This window comes from Calidris pugnax, unplaced genomic scaffold (genome assembly GCF_001431845.1).
Source record: "Calidris pugnax isolate Ruff unplaced genomic scaffold, ASM143184v1 scaffold8, whole genome shotgun sequence".
NCBI lineage: Eukaryota > Metazoa > Chordata > Aves > Charadriiformes > Scolopacidae > Calidris > Calidris pugnax.
Window position 1 is genome coordinate 12935308 of NW_015090830.1, and position 22649 is coordinate 12957956.

At 36.0% G+C, this 22649-nt stretch overlaps 1 protein-coding gene across 1 annotated transcript in view; it reads left to right on the top strand.

Moving 5' to 3' along the window:
• The window catches only part of KIAA1468 (KIAA1468 ortholog), a 93307-nt gene that overhangs the window by 20564 nt on the left and 50094 nt on the right, over positions 1-22649 (top strand). The window contains exons 2-8 of the mRNA XM_014940997.1: positions 7396-7485; positions 16089-16160; positions 16269-16324; positions 16433-16546; positions 18403-18606; positions 18699-18790; positions 19760-20068. Of these exons, the coding sequence (XP_014796483.1) occupies positions 7396-7485; positions 16089-16160; positions 16269-16324; positions 16433-16546; positions 18403-18606; positions 18699-18790; positions 19760-20068 (937 nt within the window). The remainder of the gene's footprint in view (positions 1-7395; positions 7486-16088; positions 16161-16268; positions 16325-16432; positions 16547-18402; positions 18607-18698; positions 18791-19759; positions 20069-22649) is intronic.

Genomic DNA, 22649 nt, shown 5'->3' on the forward strand with positions numbered 1-22649 from the left:
CCCCAATGTTAAACGATTTTTTTTTTCCTTAAAAGGAAAAAAAAAAAAAAAAAAAAATCTCTACCTGGTATTCAGAATTCTCTATATAAATCCTTTGTTGTATCTAGTAACATGAACAATGTTCTACAACAGTTTTTTTCAAAGCCTGTGGTATGTTGGTATGTTGCATATTCCTGTTTGGTAAGGCTACAGTAGGTGGTTCTATAAGTAGAACTATATTAAACAATCGAGTATAGTGTCTTCAAAGAGTGGGTTTTGTTTTCTTTTTTTTGAAATGCAAAGTAGTGGTTTTTCTTTCTTTTCCAAATAGTGATGTGCAAGGGTGGATTCCTGAAGAGCCTAAATGGTGGTTCTTTAATAGCATGATAAGCATAAGTTATTAGCCAGACTAGTGGATTTCGGACTTTTACTATCTCAAAAAAAGGTTGTATCTTCATACGGTATGTGTGAGCTGTCTGCCTGCAACTGTTTCTTCCTACCATATCATTTATGTAAAGCCTGGTTTAAACTGGAAAGGATTTTTTTATATGGAATATCCAGTGGAAAGCTGTTTTGATCTGGATTGGGAAGGATTCTACTTTGCGCTGCATCTCGGTCCATGTGGTTACTAATCAAAACCAAATTCCCAGTAGCCAGTTATTTCTCTTGATCAGGTTAAAATGTGGTTACCCAGCTATTTTGCTCATCAGTTTAAAATACAGCTACAGTCTTGTTTCAGGGTTACAGATATTTTTCAGTACAAGTGAACACATAGTTAGAGATGCAAAGTGGATTTGTCTTGTACGGGCATAGTATCATTATTGCTTCTTGAATTTAAAGGAAAAAGATGGAGCTCTTCGTCTTCATGTGCTCCGTTTAGTTAATTGTTAGTACGTTATGATATGACACCCTGTGATCTTGGAGAAAATCTGACACCTTACTGGCTGCTTTACCAGCTAGTAATTTTAAAAATCAATTTAGATATTTGCAAAGTACATGAAAATACCTTCTAAAAGATTTGTTTACGTTTTTTACTTTTTCTTTCATGACCCTTTCTATTAAGAAGTAGTGTCGCTTGGTTTGTCTATATCTTTAGCTGATTTACAATGTTATGTTCATGTAAAAATTATTTAATAACATAATTTTGTAGAAGACTACAGCTTATTTCTGCTTAACGTACTGTGAAGCTATGGCTAATATGATCCATCTTGGTGTCTCTTTAGGTAAGCTGGTAAAAATAAACTTTTTTATTTTACCATCAGAGTGAATTAAACTTAAGCTCTTTCCTATTATATGTGGCAGTGGAAGGGGATATATCGCTGTGTTTTGAGATTTTTATTTTATTTTTTTTTTAACGTTTTCCCCCTTATGGTTGTACTCAACTTTCAGTAAAAGAGCTGAATATGCCTAGGGAGCAAAAGCTGTCACCAGAAATGTGCATGTCATACAGGTGACAGTTCTGGGAATGAGAAAGGATTAAAATTCCCTTCTCTGGAATGAAGCAATATTTTCAAAGATTGAGTAAGATAATAAGCAAAACATGGTGCTAAACCTGACCTTTAACTTCACAAATGAAATTAAAGCCATTGCATTTTTCAACAATTGGATTAAAAAATTTCGTAGCTTTGAGTGTCAAATGTGAATTTGAACTTTATTACTTTATTGATCCTTTTCCAGTGGCAGAGGTAAGAGACAAGAACTGTATACAGGCTCTCATTTAATATTCCAGTCCATCTCCTGGCATTTCACCAGTACGAACTATGAAAAGCCTAAGCCTATTTTACTTGTTTTCTGTGCACCTGTGGCACTCTCTTGTTCCATATTCCATGATGTATTCCATCAATGCTTTCTGGAGTTGTTTATAACCTCCTTGTCAAAACTGTTCTTAGTGTGTTTCTTTACCATTTCTGAAACATTAAACTGACAGCAATTACTTTTTCACTATTCATTAGGAAAGCTAAGCTTTTATGCTGATTAGAAAGAAAAGTGTTTTAATTCAGAATACTAGAGAAAGAAATATAAAGTCCATCCACAAAAGACTGTTAGTAGGAATGAGCATATCATGACGGCAAAATGGCTTCCAACTGCTGTGTCACATCAGGTTTCTTTTCTAGAAAAGAAACAGAATTCAGCCCAAGCATACTTCTCTTCAGTGGTTTCCCCCTTCAAGATTCTGCTTTGATTAATTTTTGCCAGATAACTTAAACATAAGATTTTTTAATTTTTATCAAAATAAATAAAAAGGTGAAGAAATGCATGTTTTCCTTAAAAAAAAAAATTTTTTTTTTTTCCTTTTCTCCTTTCAGTCCAGATAGTAGTCCTCTTTTGTGAATGCTATAGTTGAAATACTTCCACCCAGTGTACTGGAGTACAACTGTTTGTACCTGAGAAAAACAGTGATGTTTCACATTGCTCAGGTGAGGAGCGTGGCTGAGCACAGCCCTTCCCTTGCCGATTCCTCTCTTCCAAACAGCCCTACAGGGTTTCCTGGTGAATGGGGCTGTTGCGTTGCCGGCAGGGAGGTACCGGTTTCACCCTCTGATCTGTTGCTGAGCAGGTACGTCCTTTATGGAAGTGTAAAATTTGAGGCTATAAGATGTTAATCCGTAACTTTCTGGATGATGGCATTAGTCTTAGGAGTTAAAGCTCCACTGATGAGTGCCTATGAAGACGGGGTAAGGAGTGAGATGACAGATACTGATACTCCCACGGTACATTTTTGGGAGGTGAAGGGATGGGGCAGGCCTGACGCTGTTCAGCTTTGGGCAGTTTTCAGCACAGCCCTGCCAGGAAGCATGTGTGTGCAGTGACTTTGCTGTTGATGATGTATCTGGCAGGCTTCCTGGCCCTTGCCAGCCTGATGGATATTTTCGATTAACTGTCTCATTTGGCTTTCTCTTCTCACCTTGTTATCTCAGGTGATGCTGTGACTGATACCTAAGCTGGCTCTATCAGAAATTGCTCTTTGCTGTTTAAACTCACTAAGTTCCTGTGTGGCACTTAGCTCTGTTCCTTGAGAAGCCTCAATATGTTGTACAATAACAGCTCTAAAATTGACTTCACCTAGTTCCACTGGGGGAGGATCCAGGTCAGTAGTGCTGCTGTGGCATTCAGTAGAAGAAGTGGGTCCCATGGCTGCTCACTCTTCCCTCCACCTTGGCTGTGCCGCAGCTGTGACTCCGGGCAGGAATTGCGGTGTAGCCAAAGTAGGCAAGGGCCATACAGCAATACAAGCTTTGCAGTAGGAGTGCAAGGAGGTGGAGCTGCCACTTGGACCTCACCCAGCCTGGCTGTGCTGGAAGCCCATCTTTCCAGGTGGGTAGCAGAAACGAGTAGCCATACCAGCACTGAAAACAGAGGGAGCAGGTCCCCTGTCGCTTCCTCTCCTGCTGCTTGAAATAGCTGCTTCAGTGGGAGCTGTGGCTGTGAAACAGTGTCTGTGACTGGGCTTTCCCTGTAGCTGGGGCTTGGCAGGGTATAACCTTAACACTGGTGATTTATTGATGCTCATGGAGCCAGTTTGTCCAGGATGTGGCTCAGCTGAAGTGCTGAGATAGGTAGTATCCTATAGACAAGTAGTGGTAGAAGTCTTGTTATATTATTCAAACTAACCATTTAGTTCGAGTTGCATCATGGAAGCTATAATTTCCCGGCTTGATTGAGTTCTGCAATATGTGTCATCTAATGGGACACTGAATTGAGAAGACACTGTTCAGCCTATGTCTGTATGTAATTGTTTCATTTCCTTCAGCATTTATTTGGATATCTGTACACAGTTCTCTGTGCAGATTCAGGTTCCACCAAAGCGATACATAAAGAAAGTTTTCATTTTAAAACTTATCTTCATATTGAATAATGTGGACATAATAACTTCTAGTACCCAAATTGGCTTGGTTTAGTAATGACAGCATGTTTGGGGGATGGTGATAACTGGGGTGGGTATTTTTGTGATGGGAAGGAGGATCAACATTACTGGGCAAGAAGAATAGTGGTAGCAGGAAACAAGCTGTGAGGCTGGCACTTCTAGCACATCTTTGTTTGGTTTAATCAGTCTTAATCCAGATAATTTATATTGATTTTTATTTTACCGAAAGCCTTTACTTAAGTCTTTACTTTACTAAAGCCTTTCCTGTAGGATGTATCAAGCCACAGATTGCACAGACTATACATCCTTGCATCAGCAAGGGCATCACCATCAGAGATAAAGAAGTCATTATCCCGCTCTACTCAGTGCTTGTCAGGCCACACGTGGAATTCTCTGTTCAGTTTTCATCCCTGCTATACCAAAAATATGTGGACAGGCTGGAGAGGGTGCAGAGAAGGGCCAAAGAGATGATCCAAAGACCTGGGAAGCCTGACGTATGAGGAAAGGCTGAGAGAATTGGGTTTGTTCAGCCTTGGTAAAAGACGACTTGGGAGAGAACTTATCACCATGTTCCAGCATTTAAAGGGTAGCTACAAAGAAGATGGAGACTCCCTTTTTACAAGGAGTCATGTTGAAAAGATGAGGAGTAATGGATACAAGTTACTCCTAAGGAGATTCTCAATGGACACAAGAGGAAAATTTTTCAGGATGAGAATAATCAGCTGTTGGAATAATCTCCCCGGGGAAATGGTGGATTCCCCACCGTTGAACACTTTCTAAGTTTCAGCTGGACAGGGTGATGGGCCTTCTTGTCTAGACCATGCCTTTGCCAAGAAAGGTTGGACCAGATGATCCTTGAGATCCCGTCCAACCTGGTATTTTATGATTCTCTGATTTGTGTTTCTTTATAATGCTAACATGTATATTAAGAGAGTGTTAGATGTTTGCTGTTATCATGGATAGGAGATAAGTCTAAATGGTGAACATACAAGTTTAACCCCTCGAAATTGCTGCTGTGCATGTAAATGTGGTGCTTAAGATGGTTTCTGGGTGTTAAAATCATAAAAACCCCTTGGGTTTATTTTGTTTCTGTAAGGACCCTTAAGGTTGTAAAACCTTAAAAATGTTCACTGGTTGGGAATTGTGAATTGTTGGTTTCACAGATGCCGTTATGATCTTAAATGGCTTCTGTTGTGTACATCCTGATATAGTCTTTGATTACTCCATGCTTTTTTCAAGACAGCTGCTTTTTTCTGAGTTTCTGGGTGCTTTTGCAAATAAGTTGGTGTTTTATGTCTAGATTTGTTTTATCACTTGTGGTGGGAGAGCCTTTACCTCTAAAGCATGACATTAGTTATATGAAAAAGGTTTTGTTGCTTAAGGCTTTGAATGCTTCAGAAATTATGATGTGGTTGACGTGACCTGAGAATTTGTGCATTGGTTCTCTTGATGTTACCTGCTTCATAAGAGAAATGGAAAATTGAGCTGTGAACATGACAAGACTGCAAGAGCAAACAGTTGGTTTTGTGCTTTTGCCATAGTGATGCTGTATATGAGACTGAGTAGCTTTTCTTAAACGCCAGCTTTTCATTGAGATCTCTATTTGAATGTTGTCTGCTTCTTTAACTGGAGTCTTGAATTTTATTTCAGAAAGTTATCTTAAATTAATTAAATTGGAGCAGTATTTACTGAACAAGGTGTTAGGTGTTTTGAAAAAATAGCCCTGAAGACTTTCATGCTGTCCATGCAAAATCTATGTTTACTTTTGAACTTAACCACTCTGTTGTTCCCCTTTTATAAGATCTGGTTCGTTTTCACACAGGTCCGTTTTGCAAAGACGTTGTAAAAAGAAGAGTTTGTACTATGCTGCTAAGCACTATAGAACAGCCAAGAGCAAATTATTAAGTTAGATTATTGTCTGGGAAGAAATGCAGTAGATAAGACCAAACGAACAGGGAGTTTTAAAACTAAATACTGAATAGACGCTCATTGAGGAGAAGCAATCTCTTTCATTGCTTGGATGACAAAGCATAGTCATGGCAAAATAAATTGTGGTTAAATATAAACTGTATGCTATCATATACTTCATGTCCATAAAACAGACCAGTTGGGGTTGCCAGGCACTTTAGTTTTGGTACTGTGTAACTTTGCTAGATTTGGCAAATTGTGTATTCTCTGTAGCTTTTCAAGTAAGTTTAGATGCTTTAATCAGCATCAGTCCAGATATTCTTGAATCGGTCTAGTGCTGGCCTGTATGTAGAGAAGGTGTCACAAGACCTTAAGGGACAATTTAGACTTAGACATACAGAAATGAAACTCATTAATAGATTCTTGGGAAGGGCTTGGGGTGGATTTTCTTTGGGGGGGGGTTGTTTTGTGGGGTTTTTTTTTTACTTTGGTGGGGGGAGGATTTTAATACTTTCTGTAATGTTAGTCACGACGGAATTTGACTGGCAAGTGATGAAATTGCTTCTATTTCCACTGACAGTTATGGGGTAATTTTTTTTTTTGACAGCCTTATGGAATTTGTTCTTTGTTCCTGTGACAACAGCTCTACTATAATTAAAATTATTTCTGAAGTGCTACAAAGAAATTAATTTCAAAAGGAGGGGAAAGATACTGTTACTTTATGTAATTTCTGAATATTCAGTTGTATTTGGAACATGTTCTATTTATTTTGGGTTCTGTCAATGAGTAACTTCTTTGAACATTTTTCTAATAAAAAGGTAAATGTGTGCTTCAACAGACTTAAAGTTATCAAAATTGCTTTTTTTTTTTTTTTTTTTTCATCCCCTCCTTTCCCCCCACCCCCAGTGAAAAATGTCAAGGTCAGACCAAAACCTGAAGCTGTTTACTGAATTTCTTGAATGCTTTTTTTTTTTTAATTAACAATTTTAATTGTAGTGTGTGAATATTATACCTGCAATAGCATGAACTGTACTTACCCTGCTTTAATTTTGCTAGGTAGCACATTCCTTAGTAAATGTTGTTTTAAGTGTGTATGTACTGAAGTTAATGGTTAGATCAGGATTTATGTAGAAGAGTATTTGGTCATGTTAACAGATCTTAAAATACTAAAAAAGGGAAAAGGAAGTAGCAGTTACAGGTTTCTGTAAAATGGGAACATAACTGCTTGAAACTTGTTGCAGAACAGTTTTTATCTGGTTTCTTGTGCGTGCTCACCTGCGTGTCCAAGCAAAGGTCCCTGGCCCTTGTGGAACTGCACTGCTCCTCATTTGCTGTGAACAGGATAGAAATTCAGCCTTTTGGAGAGCAGGGGTGAATTTCTTACAGTGTTGGTTCACTGAACTTGCTGTAATGCTGTTTGTTTTTTTTTTTTTTCAAATTTTCTGATATACTTTTTTACCTAGAGACAGACTTTTAGAAAATGCAGTAAAATTTCAGTCTTGCAGAATACATACTTAGCCTTTGATTTATAGTTTCTGAAATGAGACAATGTTTTAACTTTCTCTATCAAAGCCAGTCAACTCTTCAGAATTGTTTCTGATGTCTTTTTTTTTCTCTTTTTTCTTTTTTCTCCTCCCCTTAAGATCGCGCTGGAAGCATCAGTACTCTTGATTCCTTAGATTTTGCAAGATACTCTGATGATGGCAATAGGGAAACAGATGAAAGAGTAGCAGGTAAGTTTTTTTGTATGATTCAAAAATTGCAGAATGCTAAGTATACTGTTTGACTTATTTCTAGCAGCAGTATATTTAAATGAACATTGCTGAAGATGCCAAGACTTCACAGTGGTAGTTTAACTAGTTGTTTAATGATATAATTATGTTTCAGGCACTTCTACTATAATTATGGTAAATTTTCATGCAGCTGTACTTCTGTATGATTCTAGATGTCACCAGGGTAAAAACAAGAAATATACTTGAAAATTGTGCCCAGTTTTTGACAACAGAACAATAACTTAATATTTCCTACTGACTACTAATGTTCAGCTGAACATGCTAAAATATTCTGTGTAGTAGTCTGTGGCTACTACATGGGTGATAGCTTTCTGATAGGAATCATAGAGCGGTTCACATTGGAAGGGACCTTAAAGATCATTGAGTTCCAACCCCCTGGCCATGGGCAGGGACACCTTCCACTACACCAGGTTGCTCCAGTCCTCATCCTGCCTGGCCTTGGATACCTCCAGGGATGGGGCATCCACAACTTCCCTGGGCAACCTGTTCCAGTGCAAAGATCTGTAGCAAATCATCTCTCAAATATAGCTTAGGTGTAGATCAAATAAGCGTTACCAAATCCAGAGTAAATTTGAGATTTTCGCAGTTCTATAAATATTTTTTGCTATAAATCTTAATTGTAGTGCTTTTCTTCTCTCTCATTTGATTTCTTGATTGTATAAGATTGCTTCAAAGGTTTTGGCTCTTGCAGTTGTTCTGAATTTAGGAGCCTGTGGCACTTTTAATTTCAGGATTTATGATTATCTCGCCAAAGGCAGAGACTGCTTTTCTCTTATTTGAAATTATCCTAATAGCCTCTAATCCAGACTTTTTTCTAAACTCAGGTATTATTAATAGTTATTCACAGCTTCTGTAAAGAAACCCATAAAAGCTCTATAGAAACTGCTGCAGACTCTGTTTACTTCTTGTCAATACTGTTTAATATCACGAGCACACGAAGGTTGTCCGTGCTGTGACCTTTGTTCATGTAGTTTAGCTTTATGAAATGATGCCAACTGCTATGTCTCTGCTCTGAACAACCACGCTTCATCCTAGCAGAAATGCCATCGTGTTCTTAAGTAAAGAAAAGGCTGGTGAAACATAGTTCATAGTTCTGAAATTTTCTCTCTGTCAGTCTAAAATGGCAACCAGTATTGACTCAGACAGAAGAAACAAAAGTGTTGGGAAAAATCTCATTTTTCTTAACTGGTCAGTGTTTCTGAGGTAGAGGACTGGATTAAATTAATGAATGTGAAGCAGATTCAGGTATTTTGATGCTCTGGTGTGGAGCTGTAGGTGCTTACGGTCACTTGATTTATGTGGAAACTTCCAGATTCTTACTACTATCTAACTACTTTCTCTTTCAATATACCTAGTCAGTTTCAAGGAGGGAAAAGTTGTAAATACATGGCCTATGTCTAAACAAGGTATGTTTAAGAAACTCAAGTATTTCTGAATTTTGCCCTGGAATACAAAGAAGAAACAAATTCCAAGTATCTTAATTTTTTCATCATCCTGGTAGATTTTTCCTTTTTCTAGCCAGTATTTCTTGGCAATAATATTATTGAGTGAGATAGTTTGATCTTTTCTTGGAGCTGTTTTTAGTAGCTGAATTGGATTAGAGATACTTATAGAAGGTAAAGACCAGTCAGAATCAACATCTACTAGAAAGTTAATCTCCTGATGGAACATTAATGACAAAATATTGATTACTTCCAGTATGAAATTAATATATCCTAAAATTAAATAATAAATTTAAATGAGAACATCCTAAAACACAGAGATTTTTGAAGATTACAGTATCTTAATTGACCACTGTCATATGTAATATACAAGCAAACTACATGACAGGATATTTACATTATATTTCTGTGATTCTTTAGAGAGGTTTTTTCCATGAGTTGTTAAAAGGTGACTCAAACAAAGCAAGACTGGATATTATTTCTGGATGTTTGTAAAGACTTGAAGTTTTCCAGAATAGCCTACTTCTACTTAAAATTCTTGTTCAGTTATAATTGCTTAAAATCTTTTGCCTCAATTCTGTTCAAAACCATCTACCTAAGCAATAAACTTCAGAAAATGGATAAGTATTTAATTTGCACATAAAAAAATTATATCAGTAGAGGTTTCAAAAACTTTTCATATCCAGTTCCTTCTTTGAACAGACACTGGCTTATAACTTCTGCTTTTGAAGTAGTTCTTAGCTGCAGATGCACTTTGAAACATAACTAGAAGTCCATCCTGCTTATTTCTTCTCATATTCTTTATCAGCAAAGAGCTTTGATGCTTAGGAGATAAAATTGTAATCGGTTGCAAGAGCTTGAAGCCATGATCAAATCATCATATTTCTCTTTTGATAGTTCTCAGAGTGAGGTTTGAATAGTCTCTTTTTGTAAATGCCTTTCTCATGCTGTTATCTTTGCTTTTTTACTGTTTGGACAGAACCCATGATTTCCATATCAATTCCCTAATCAAATGTCAAATGAAGGGTAGAAAATAAATGCATATCAGTCTTTGAAAAATATTGGTCCTGAGTCAGGAGGACTTTAAAACTGAAGTTATAACACATGCATTTACAAATAATCTTATACCTTGGCAATGTTGGAAAGCACCAAATCAAAAAACGTATGCCACCCAAAGCCATCTTTTTTTTTTTTTTTTTTTTTTTTTTCACTAAAAAAAAAAAAAAAAAAAAAAAAAAAAAAAAAAAAAAAAAAAAAGTTCTAGGAAAAATATTAAACCCCTGCAATTATGTGCAGGCATAATGCTCCAAATACATGTGCCCCCCCAAAACCTTTTTTTTTTTTTTTTTTTTTTTTTTGCCATTATGGGTGGTGGTAGGCTTAGCTGCCGTATTTTTTTATTTTCCTAATCCAAGAATTCTTGGAAACAACTAGAAAGATTCTTGTTTAAAATGGATTTCAGCAATTTCACATCTGTTAGCCCAGCTCATTCCATCTGGCGTTAGAATCAAAATTTGGCTTAGAAGCAAACATGTTTTGAAGAGTTGATGTGAACTTGTCACTTTGAAAATTTGATTGAAGGAAACTAAGCGAGTGTCTTCTATACTCTTATTATCAGCTTGACTGAAAAGATGCATGTCACAAGCCAGTCAGGTTGTGGATGAGCTTGACAAAACTGTGATTTAGAAAACATCAATTTTCTTCCTTATCTACCTGATATTAACATAAATATAGAGAACTGTATAACAAATTGGATAATACATATGCAATCCATGCAGAGTTTCAAAAGTTATATGCATCCTTAGAGCTTGCAACGTTCTAGATGTGTCCTGGTTGGAGGTTTGTTCTCTGAGACTAATAAATCTTGAATACAAATTAATGTATAAAGTGCTGAAATAGTTGGTGCTAAGATGAAGTCAGTACTGTGGGATTTACTAGGCTTAGTAAACCTCCTTCAAATATTTGTTTTTCTAAAGCAACCAGAGAATGGAAAACCTGTTCCATGCCTGTGAAGTAAGTGTACACCTAACTTGAACTCAAATACCCATAGCGTTTGGTGTAAATAGGTCATCTGATATTCAATCTAAGGAACTGAATCTTCTGCAACGTCTTAAATTGACTGCACAAGTTCATGCTTGTGATCTAAAAATCCTACTTTCCATGATTCAAGATACTTAGTATTGCTAACCTGCTTTTGACATCTACTGTACTGAGAATCTGGTAATTTTAGAAACACAGTGCTGTGCTTTCAATAATAAAACATTAATTCTTATAGTCAAACTCCATTTCAGTCATTTGTGTTCTCAGATCTCTCTGCATTAGTATTGACTTCTTGTTAGACTAGGTATCTCTGATCAGCAGAATAAAATATTGTCCCTCTCGGGATTTGAAGAGAGAGACAAGTTTAAAAAGCACTTGATTATTTTTGAAGATTTAATTCATCTAGACTTAGGTTTTCAGTTTCTGCTTTTTATAAAGCCTTAGTGTATATGTTTTTAATAAGTACTGTTACCTGTGTGCAATCAAAATCAGAGGAGAATCTTGAAAATAACCAACCCACAAAAAGCCAAGAACAAAACACAAAAGGCATCTGTAATACAACAGTCGCTTGCTGACGTGTGTTCAGTTTCTTCATCCTGGAAGTGGGTCTGGCTTTTGTTTTCCCATTTCCTGTCTCAAACCTTGTTAAGCAGTTGTAAGCCTCCTTCGTTTCCATCCAGGTCAATAGTTTCCAATGGTGGTTGAACTTGAGGATGAGTCGGCTGTAGTTTCAGGTCTTCTCTGTAGCTGGTCCTGTCTCACTAACGTAAAAGCGTTAATGAGGCTCCCACTACTGGAGTGATAACACATTCTCTGTTAGATTGGTTATGAACTCTCATGCCCATCATAATTTTTGTAGCTTGATAGTCACCTCTCATGCTGCAGTGCAACTTTCTGGTTGAGGTCTTCTATTTGTGTTACATCCTGTGGTGTTTCACACTGGCTGTAAATACATTCACTTCATTTCTTCTTAGGGCTTGTATCAGGGAAGTGGGATACATCAGGTCTCGACGTACATTCTGGCAGTGGCTTCATTGCAAACTGTGGTCTGAGAATTTAAATGTCTCCTGATTGACGTAAAGTGTATGCACAAATCCATCCAATGTAGTGGGTCGTCATACATGTTTTAGAATAATTTAGGACATCTAGAGTTTTACATTTACTTCAGAAGGAGGAAGAACTTGAAATGACAGCTAAAACCCAAGCAACAACGAAACTTGTAACAGTATGTCCAAATTTGAGGAAAGCTAGGTGAGCACAGGGGCCCTTGAGGCTTCAGTGGAGAACTGATTTTAATAAAAGACAGAATGACGTAAAGTGGCTTTGTGACATAAAACTACTTTTCTACTGTGGTCTGAAGTACTTTCTACTAAAATACGCAGAAGTCTGACAAGATAATTCATATGGTAGAATGTAAAATTCTAGTATAATCGGGAAAAATATTGCTTATGCAAAAGTAAGTATTGAAAATTTTTAGAAGTACTGTTTATTTCTTCAACTTTTTGGCCTTGGCCCAACAAAACTGCCTTTTATGTAGATCTCAAGGTGTTCAATATCCCAAATAGCAGGTTGTTCTTTGTAGCTAATTTCTCAATCTATGGTTCAATAACTTATGAAGTCATTAACAAATGTGGATGAATAGCTAAGATACTTGAGAGAGCTTCATTTCTAAGTTTGTAAGCTGAGCAGACAAAGCTACCCACTCCTGAAACGCACTTCTCTTTTAAGGTGTTTTAGATTAGCTGCATGAAAAGTGAAACATCTAAAAATTGCTAATCTGAAAATCTACATCTAACACTTAGTTGCTTGCTTGAAAGATTCAGCTCTTAAGTAAGTCTAAGTTTTTTCAGTTTTGATTTTTCCAGAATGGTAGCTGTAGCAATTTTATAAAAACAAAAAGCAAGAGAGCCACTTAAATTCAGAAGGAACAGTTTTCTCCCATAAGGCAAAACAGATTGTTCAGAAATGCCCTTTTCTTGGGGATGATTAACTAAAATCAGAGCTCTAAGTTCCTACTCTTCTTCTTTTCTGATGAAAAGGAGAATCAATTTGGTTCTTTTCTCTCCTAGGCTATCTGCAGCAAAACTCTTCTGTGCGTCGTTATTAAGGAGCATCAGCTTCTTTCACCAAGTTATGAGTTATAATGAGTTATACGTGTTATCAGTTGAGTCAAGCACAAAGTTAAACATTAGCTGCCTTCATCAATGCTTTTGAAGGGTTAACTTCTCTAAGGTACATAAGCTGTACAACAGAAGGAGAGGGGGAGAGTGAGATCATGTCATTTATTTTAAAAGTCAGTGCTTGACAATGCTTACAAAGAAAGGGGTTAGAAGTTGCTTTTTTATTTGAGAATAGGGATTTCCAGTATTGATTTCATTAGTCAATGTGTTGAGTTAAAATCATTACACATTTTGGCAGAAGATTGAATTTCAGTAGAGCTTCTAAAATAAAGAGCTTTTAATCCTGACTTAAAATTCAATTGAAATTATGTTGTAGCTACTTACAAATATTTATGTCTCTATAAAAAAAAAACTACAAACTTCAAGTAACAGCTAAATTTGTGACTGACTGAAGTGCATCAAGGTTTGTATGGTAGCAATTATAATGTTGACCTTAGTAAGATTAGGAGATGGGGTACAACTGTAACAATACTGTATTGTATTAGAATTATATGGCTGTTGTGACACGCTGCAAAGTGTCAACTTCTCAAATATACTGTGTCCAGATTCTTCCACTGTATACAGAGAAACATGCAGCAGAGTAATCTACTTTTAATGTTGAATGGGTAAAGTCCTAATGGCTTCTAAGAATTTTTGGCACCATGACAGTTCACTAAAAACTAATTCTTGCCGTCTGACATGGGTTTGTCTGACATGAGTTTTTTGGCTTTCTACGCCTTCAGACATGTCTTATTCCTATTTTCCTTAATTAGATTCCTGATTTTTTTTTTCTAGTTTGTGTTGTTTTTTCTATTTTCTTTATTATTTATATCATTCTAGTTCAGGGCACTCCTGATCTGCAACTGTTCTGGTCTTTGAAAATGTTTTACAAGAATTTTAACATGTAGTCATTTCTGTCAGAAGAATTACTTAATTTGAATTCTTTACAATTTTCAAAAACTAATAAATTAGTAGCTTACAACTTAGAATCGTAACTGTGAATTAGTAACTCCAATGCAAGGAAGTGCTAAAATTATTAGATACTTTACTACAGAGCATTTTCTAACTTTGTTGCACAGAAGTATTTGCAGATCAGCATTGCTGAATACTAGAGAGATTATACTTATTTTATTCATCATATCCTCAGTTGCGCTTTTGTATTGCTGCAGTAAAATTCTGTGCATCAAACAAGTTACTTTCATGTAGCAAATGTGGTGTACTGTAGTTACTCCTTCAGTTTTTATGGATAAATGCAAACTGAGTGAATTTTTTTTTCCATGCGTGCTAATTATCAAAAGATTCTTAGTAACAGATGTTCAAAAAGAGGAAGCCATTTTATTTGGAGTCTTCCATAGCATTTCTTACAAGCAAGAGCCAATGCAGTGTTTCTGACATGCATTGTCCTATGTGTAAATATTTCAAAATGCCACGCTAAATTGTTTTCGGGCAATGATTAAAAATCTTCTTAATATTTTCTTACTAAAAGCAGCTACAACATTTTAGCTGTGTATGGGAATAAAGTAAATGTTAGATAATCTATTTAGAATAGTTTAACACTTCAGTGTGGTAGCTGTTCTGTGCTTGTCTCTTCTAGTTAAGTACAAGAATCCTTTTTGGTAACTGTATATTTACGTGTGATGATTATAATTGGAGAATTAATAAAATTCTCTATGTAATTATCTGGTAGTTTTTAAATAGGTTCCCTTGGATGCTCTAAATGGCAATGGCTATAAAAAGAACATTTACTATATGTTTTCTAAGGTACAGGGTTTTAAAATTTGAAGCCACAGTATACATGTGACTTCAACATCAAAACCTGTGAAATTCCAGTGCAAAGCACTGCTGGCCCTTTCTGGATGAAATGTTGGAATGTGAGAAACAGATAACAGTGACCAGAGGGTGAGGGGGTGGAGCAGTTGATAATGACAGCTGGAATTACATATTTTTGAATCTCTAAAGGTGAGTCTAGGTCATTGAAAGTGTTGTATAGTCTAGGGTCACTGGAGAGTTTTGGAATAATGGAGCAAAGGTATTTTTGTTGCAAGCTTCTCTGTTAAGTACTATACGAGAGCTGCATATTTTGTTTTGGTTTTTTTTTTTTTTTTTTTAGTTTTGGAATAATGGAGCAAAGGTATTTTTGTTGCAAGCTTCTCTGTTAAGTACTATACGAGAGCTGCATATTTTTTTTTGTTTTTTTTTTTTTTTTTGTCTTGAGCATCTCTTAAATGTATTCAACTAAGTTCAAAATCTTAAGTCTAGGGTATTCCAAAGAGTCCACTGTTTTAAAATAGATTTAAAACAAGATTTATTTTTAGTAGTAAAATAACGTAGGTTTCAAGTTCTGCCATTTAAACTACTGAAGTTTCAGTGTATAATTTTATTCAAAAGAAAAACCTGTAGTCTCAATGGGACAGTACATTCACTTCATGGTTTAAGCTTTGCTACATGGAGACAGCTTCCTCTTCTGCCAGCGTGTATTTGCTTCCTTTAGATCTGTCCTATTGATTGCCTACGTGCTCTTCTTGCCCCAGAAAATTTTGACAGTGTTTGACAGTATCAGCTGATTGTAAGAGTGTAAGAAATAAAAAGTGTTTCCCAGTAATATGCAAAGCTAAAAGCAAGGAAAAAAAAGACCCCCAAACCCTACAGCGAGTCCTTGTCAGACAGCTTGAAATTTTGGTTTAGCTAACTTAAGGCCAATAAAACTATGGAAAATGTTCACCAGTTTGCTTTCAGACCAACTCTGCTGCATGTATTCATAAGTTCCATAAAGATTGCATGCTTTCTGTTTAATACAAACTGTATATTTTTTTTCACACCCATCCTTGCTTTTTATATTTTATTTTTGTTTCCCTTGCCTTGGTTGGATGCCTGTGTGTGTTTAATCCAAATCCCTGTCCAGTCCTGGAGTTTGAACTACGGAAAGCCAAGGAGACCATACAGGCGCTCCGAGCCAACCTGACTCAGGCTGCAGGTGGTGTACATAAACCTTTTCTTAAGTCTCTACTTTGAACAATGTAGAAGTAGCTGAGCTCATCCTGTGTGAAAGAGTAAAACTTAGTTACTTTTTTTTCTTCCCTAGAAAATGAAGTTCCTTTACAGGAACGAAAAAATTATAAATCAAGTCCTGAAATTCAGGTAGGTGGCTGGTGATAACTGCTCCTTGCATGGACTTTAAGATGGATGTGCTTCTGTAGTTGGAAGAAGTTGAACCAGAGATGTAGTGTATCGTTTTCTTTTTTCCAGGAGCCAATCAGACCTCTTGAGAAAAGAGCTCTAAACTTCCTAGTTAATGAATTTTTATTGAAGAATAGTTACAAGCTTACATCAATAACATTTTCAGATGAAAATCATGATCAGGTAAAGTTTTCTTTTGGTTTTTTTTTATATGCCTGCTTTCCATATTCTGATCTTGTCTCAAGTGAACTTAAAGGATATTTCCTGTCATGTAGTTCACTTCATACATATGAGTCTACTAAGAGTTAAATATGTTAGCCTTTTCATTTATGAATTATGGTTTGAAAACACAGCACTTTGAGGCATATTTTCCCAAAATTTGTAGAAAGGAGACAGAATACTTGCATTCTTTAAAGGAAGCAAAACAAGAAGAAAAATACTGTGAGTTATAGGTGCCTACACACTTCCTTGGATTCTGATGGACACCTTTTCAGTTAAACTCAAGGATCTGGATGTAGTAAAATTTTGAACATAATCTTTTCCTTAAATTGTACTCAGTTAATATGTGCAGGGTATGCAATATAATTACTGTTTGTTGTCTCCTGGGCATATATATGTGTATGAGTATACTTAATCATAGTGTGGCATTGAATACAGTCTTGGAGAAGCTCTCAGTAATAAGGTGTTATCCTAGATATTTCCAAACATAGCTATACTTCCGATGCATTTTTCTTAAGATGATCAGTTTTATGCCTCTGTTGGCTTACATTTTGTGGGAAAAATTTATTCAAATCTTTGTGAGATTCTAATTACATTCTAACTGTTAGAGGGTCAACAAACCACCGGATAACATCAACGCTCAATATATATTCAGCACAAAACTGTAATATTGCCAGGAGCGTTAAATATTGAATTCAATATTAAATATTGAGTTTCAACCAGTTCTTTCTCTAACTAGTCCTCCTATATTTTTCCTGCAATTCTTATCCTAATCTGTAAAGAAAATGGGTTGCCAAATAAAGTTTCTGAATCATCCAGTTAAGGTTTGAGTTTAACACTTCTAGGTTTCATGCAAATTCTTGTGAGGATACAGCCCTGAAAAGAGAAAAGATGAATAATTTATCCTTTTTCTGTGTTCTCAACTGTTTTCTGTTGTGAGACAATTAGCAAAAAAAGGGGAAACTTCTTAATTCTAAAAAGTGACTATAAGCATACTGCAATTAACATATAGAATGCACATTTTTTTCTAGATTATTCACATCATTATTGCAGAAAATAATCTTTCTTCAAATAGGTGTATTAACAAGACTACACAAAAAACTAGTAAAAATTGTGAACAGTAGGAAAAAGTTAAAGAAAAAAGTTAGAAAATTGAAATGTCATTGAAGAGACCATCAAAACTCCTGCATACGTGCTTATTTATGTATACGGACATGAATAATCTTGTAATAATAGGATAGTAACATGTCAGTCAGAAAAGGAAGGACTTATAGTGGTGGTTTGAGGCAGGAGGCTCTAGTATTGTTTACGTCTCTACACAATTAATACTATTATATCCAAATTTCACTAAGAACATACACCCCATCTTTCAGTTATCTGCAAATCTCTTTTGACTGCCTACTTCTGGAAAATGACGTCTGTACTTGTGCATGAGATGGGAACAAAACAATACCCCTATCAGTAGAAAGCCTTCTGTCAACTGTACTGCCTTCTGCTAGAATTTGATCAATGTTATATCTGATTCTAAAAAGTGTTCATGGCCTAGAAAAAAATAAAATTGCAATCTATGTTGTTTTGAAAGGTCCTCTCTGTAGTGCATTACCTAGAGCTGCCTTTAGAGTGAAACTGCTTTGGGTCATGAAATTGATCCTGTTTTTACTTTTGTTTCTTGCTCGCTGATTTACGCTTTCATCTGCTTTACTACAGTGCAATCTTGATGTGGTTATTTTGCTGTTGTGTGACGTGCAGTCAAATGAGGAAGAGAAATGGAAATAAAAGGAAATATATTGTGTACTTTAGTTTCTCTTATTCCTTTGAAGGATTTTGAACTTTGGGACGATGTAGGATTGAACATTCCAAAACCTCCTGACCTGTTACAACTCTATCGTGACTTTGGAAACCATCATGTTACTGCGAGAGATATGGTGGATGTATCAGTTGGTGTAGAAGATGATGAGTTAGAGGCTGCTACTCCTGTACTTGGGGGTGTCCCTGTATTTGAAACAGCACCGCAGTCAATAGAAGTAAGAGATTGTACAGAAGAAATGTTTCAGCTGTTTGCAGTACTACTTAACTTTGGTTGTACTAAACTCTTTTGTTTTTATCTTGTATTTAGCAATGTTTAATAGTGCAAAAACTAGAAGATCAAATTAGTGTGTTAAACAGTGAGAAATGGTCTTTGATGGAACAAATCCAAAGACTTGAGAGGTATGTACTTATCAATCTGCTCAACTGCTGATAAATGTTGGAATAAATTCTGAATGTTTTTCTAGCATATATATGAAAACACACAACTTATATTTATAAAATTAGCGGGAGGCCTTCAGAGTAGGGTAGTATTTCTCGTTTATTATGTGGTAATAATTGCAAAAAGGAAGAGTCTTCAAACTGACTATTTCCCTTTTATTGCCCACATAATTTAATTTTATAATCAGTTTCATTCTTTCAGTGCAACTTCTTTATTTACTTCTTTGAAAACAGAATCAGTTCTGATGTGTTTTGTGTAGGTTTTATCTTCAGTCAGCTTTTTTTTACTCATTAGTACTATGGTGTGTACTGCTTGCAAACACTGTTAGAAATATGTTTCTTTTAATGACTTACTTCAACACAGCTTTTCTTTCTACAGAGCAAGACTAGTAGAAATGACAGTATCTTTAACAACAACAACAAAATCTTTAAAAGTTTGTTCAAACCATATGAGTCTGTAAGCTATAAGATACTGTTCCTCTTACACCAATGCAACATAAGGGCAAGTGCATAATTTTTAAGTGGCTTTATTGACTTGTATAGTTACCACTTCGAAGCCAGGTGGATACCATATATTAATTCACCACTATCACATTTTAAGTTTTGCATCCCAGATATAGAGTTTTGTCTCCTGATTTCAGCCAGCAGCAGATAAGACTATTGTTATTCATTTGTTTCATTGATTCACCTACTTAGACTGCAGCATTTTTCCTGCTACTAATTATTGACTAAAGAACTCCATTAAACCAGTGCCTATTTGAACAGCTTGTGTGATATAAGTTATTTCTATTAAAGGATATTTTGAACATACTGGAGTTGAAGAGGGAGCTCTTCAGTATGTTATCCTTATTTCTGTGCTGCAGTCCTGTGATGTCAACAACCTTCTCATGATAGCTACAAAAATGTCATTCTTTGTTTTTCCTATTTTAGTGAAATAGATTTTCTCAAGAATGAAAACTTTGCTGTGTCAACAGTTTACGGTGTAGCTCCCCATCCTTCTTTAAAACAAGTGCCTCTCACGGTCTCAGAGGACAATGGACGGTACTTGGATATCAAGAGCTCTGAGAACGACAACAAACATGGAAACACTGAGGAAACAAACCTTTCCTTATCAGCTGAAGCGGATTCAAGGACTTCTAAGGATGATACACTAAATTCTGTGCCCTGTAAAGAAACAGAGAAACTGTCCTCTTGTGCTCCGTCCACTAAAGCTGCAGTTCACTTTGATAAACCTAATAGGTTAGTGATAAGTTTTAAACTGGAATGCTTTAATTAAAATTTCTTGTAAAGTGGATATATATTTTTTTCTAACAGTGAAATTCTGCAGAATTCATAGATCATTAGTGTTTTGAATGCAAATAAAAGTCTTAACATACCTTTGGGGTACAGTGCTGATATTTTCATGTTGTTCCTAATCTTTTAAGGAAGGAGTACATTTGACAAACCTACATTTTTAGTATTAAATTTAAGGGTTTCTTTTCACCTCCTACTTGTTTCTAAAACCAGTCCTGTTTCTTGCAACAACAACAAAAAGCTGAAATCAAAATGTGAGTGGGAAAACAGGATATTTCCATTCTCTTTTAAACTTTTATTTCATGATGCAATATATTCTGTTCTGCTTGAAAAATTATTGGGAAAATTTTTACTTTACCTATGTAGAAGAGTGTAACTCTCTTACGATATCTAAAAGGGCTGTATGAATTTTATTTTATTTTAATAATCAGAAAGGGTATCCGATGACACTTTGCTTTTTTGAGTTTTGGTTTTTGGGCAAGTCTTCACTGGGTAACTATGATTCTTTTAATTAAAATAGGGTATTCATGTTGTGCTATTACATGGAGACTGAGTTTGTGTGTCTCAGTGTTGTTGAGAAAGCCTCTCCGATCTACACAGTCTTTTTAAGCATTATATTGAAGAGAGAAAGTAACATGTTCATTAAGTAATAGATAAACCACTGTGTAGCCATCAGGAGTAACTTGGGCCACAAACGTTGAGGGTACGTACAACTTCTAAAATTATCGTTGTGAACAAAGATGCCTAAGCAGCTCACCTTATGGTCTCACTGTTGCTATTCTTAGGGGAGCAAATAGCTATTCTGCTTTGTATTTTTTCAGTTTCTTAGTGTTTTTTTTTTTGCTGGTGTTGATAGAGTAATATGTTTCTAGAATTCTCTTCTGTCTGAAAATACCAAGTAGAAATCTGTGTGATATTCTGCGCAGGTGGAAAATCAATACAAGCTGCTGGGTGGGGGGAGAAGGAAAAAAAGAGTTACTGCACTTACTTGTAATTAACTTTGGTTGCAATCCCTAAGTATCCTGTTTTCTCTGCATTTTCTGGACTTCTTGCACTGAGTCCTAGGGCCCGGGGCAGTTTTTCAGTGCTGTCTTAAGTTTAGAATTGAACAAGAGGAAAGAGTTCTGATCTCTGCATACAGTACCATAGAGTTGTACTACAAATTTCTTCTGTCCTAGTTGAATATACTATACCAGTGTTTTAATGGGGAAGTAAAACTTGACTTAAATTGTTCTGGAAAGTTTGCAGTGGTTCCATTTAATGTATTTAATCCAGATTTTTTTTCTTTAATTTCTTTCATATCTTAGCTGAATACCTACACTATGTAATAATCAAAACTTACAGCTGTCATACATTGCTATAAACTTGTCTACTTATTTTAATCTGTGGCTTGCAAATCTCTTTTTGCTCAGTAATTGGGAATAATTGGGAATGCTGCAAGACATTTGAGTACGTGAATATTAGATTGATAGTTCAGGGATAGCGAGGATCTCATCAAAATAGGATGAGATCACTGGGTGAGGAAGGAACTATGAGTGTCTCCAGTGGGATTTATGACAGTAGTCTCTAGAAAAACAGAATTTGTTTTGCTGCTCACAGCTGTTTTCAAATATAACTGCACGTGGATTTATTTGGAAAGTAGTTGAATAAAGCCCTAAATCCCTATTGAGTTAACTTCAGAGTCCCCTCCAGTGAAGTTCACTGCAGAAATAAGTAATGCATGTGTAATATGTAGCTATTTCTGTACTGAGTTTTGGGTTTAACATGTCAGTGAAGGGTCAAAGGAAGCCATATTTGGTACAGTAATTTATTAATCCATATCACTAAATTTTCTTCCTGGATTATGCACTTGGTTTGTAATAATACAGTAATTTTTTTATTAACATTTGCATTATTTGTTAAGAATTTTACATCTGTGGGAGAGGAAGCACAGTAGAAGTCCTGGACGTTTATTTATTTCAGTCCAGGGGTGGTTCTTTGTAGAAGACATTACTACAATTTATTCAGAATGTATTAAAGGGGATTAAAAACTAAGACTTCATCCTAAAAGGCAAGATTGTTACTACTGTAGCTACGGAGTGGATTCTTGGCATAAATCTTGCCCAGATGGGAAGAGAGGATAGAAGAGCAAGTGAGGCTGCTTTGTGTGACTGCGCTCAGAGCAGCTGTGCCTGGATGCCCGCAAACGAGGACATGACCATCATTGGAAAAATGCCTCGTCTAACAGATTGCAGTAGGAAGCACTAGCAGCAGTTTAAATAGACTGCACCACATGTATTTATACAAGTCATTTTAGGTGTTTGGTAGTTTGCACTAAATACAAGGTGTTCTCCATATATAGCAGTCACTCCTGACTTCAGTAAACTGACTCCTTTGTCCTCGTGTTACGTGGAATAGAACAGTAGTGCTTGGGGTTTGTATTCATCAAACTTCCTTACATTTGAATATCTTCACGACTGGCATCTTTTGGCCCTTGAAAAGACCTTCCATTGACTTGTGTGCAAGAGGTCTGTCATCATTCATCCAG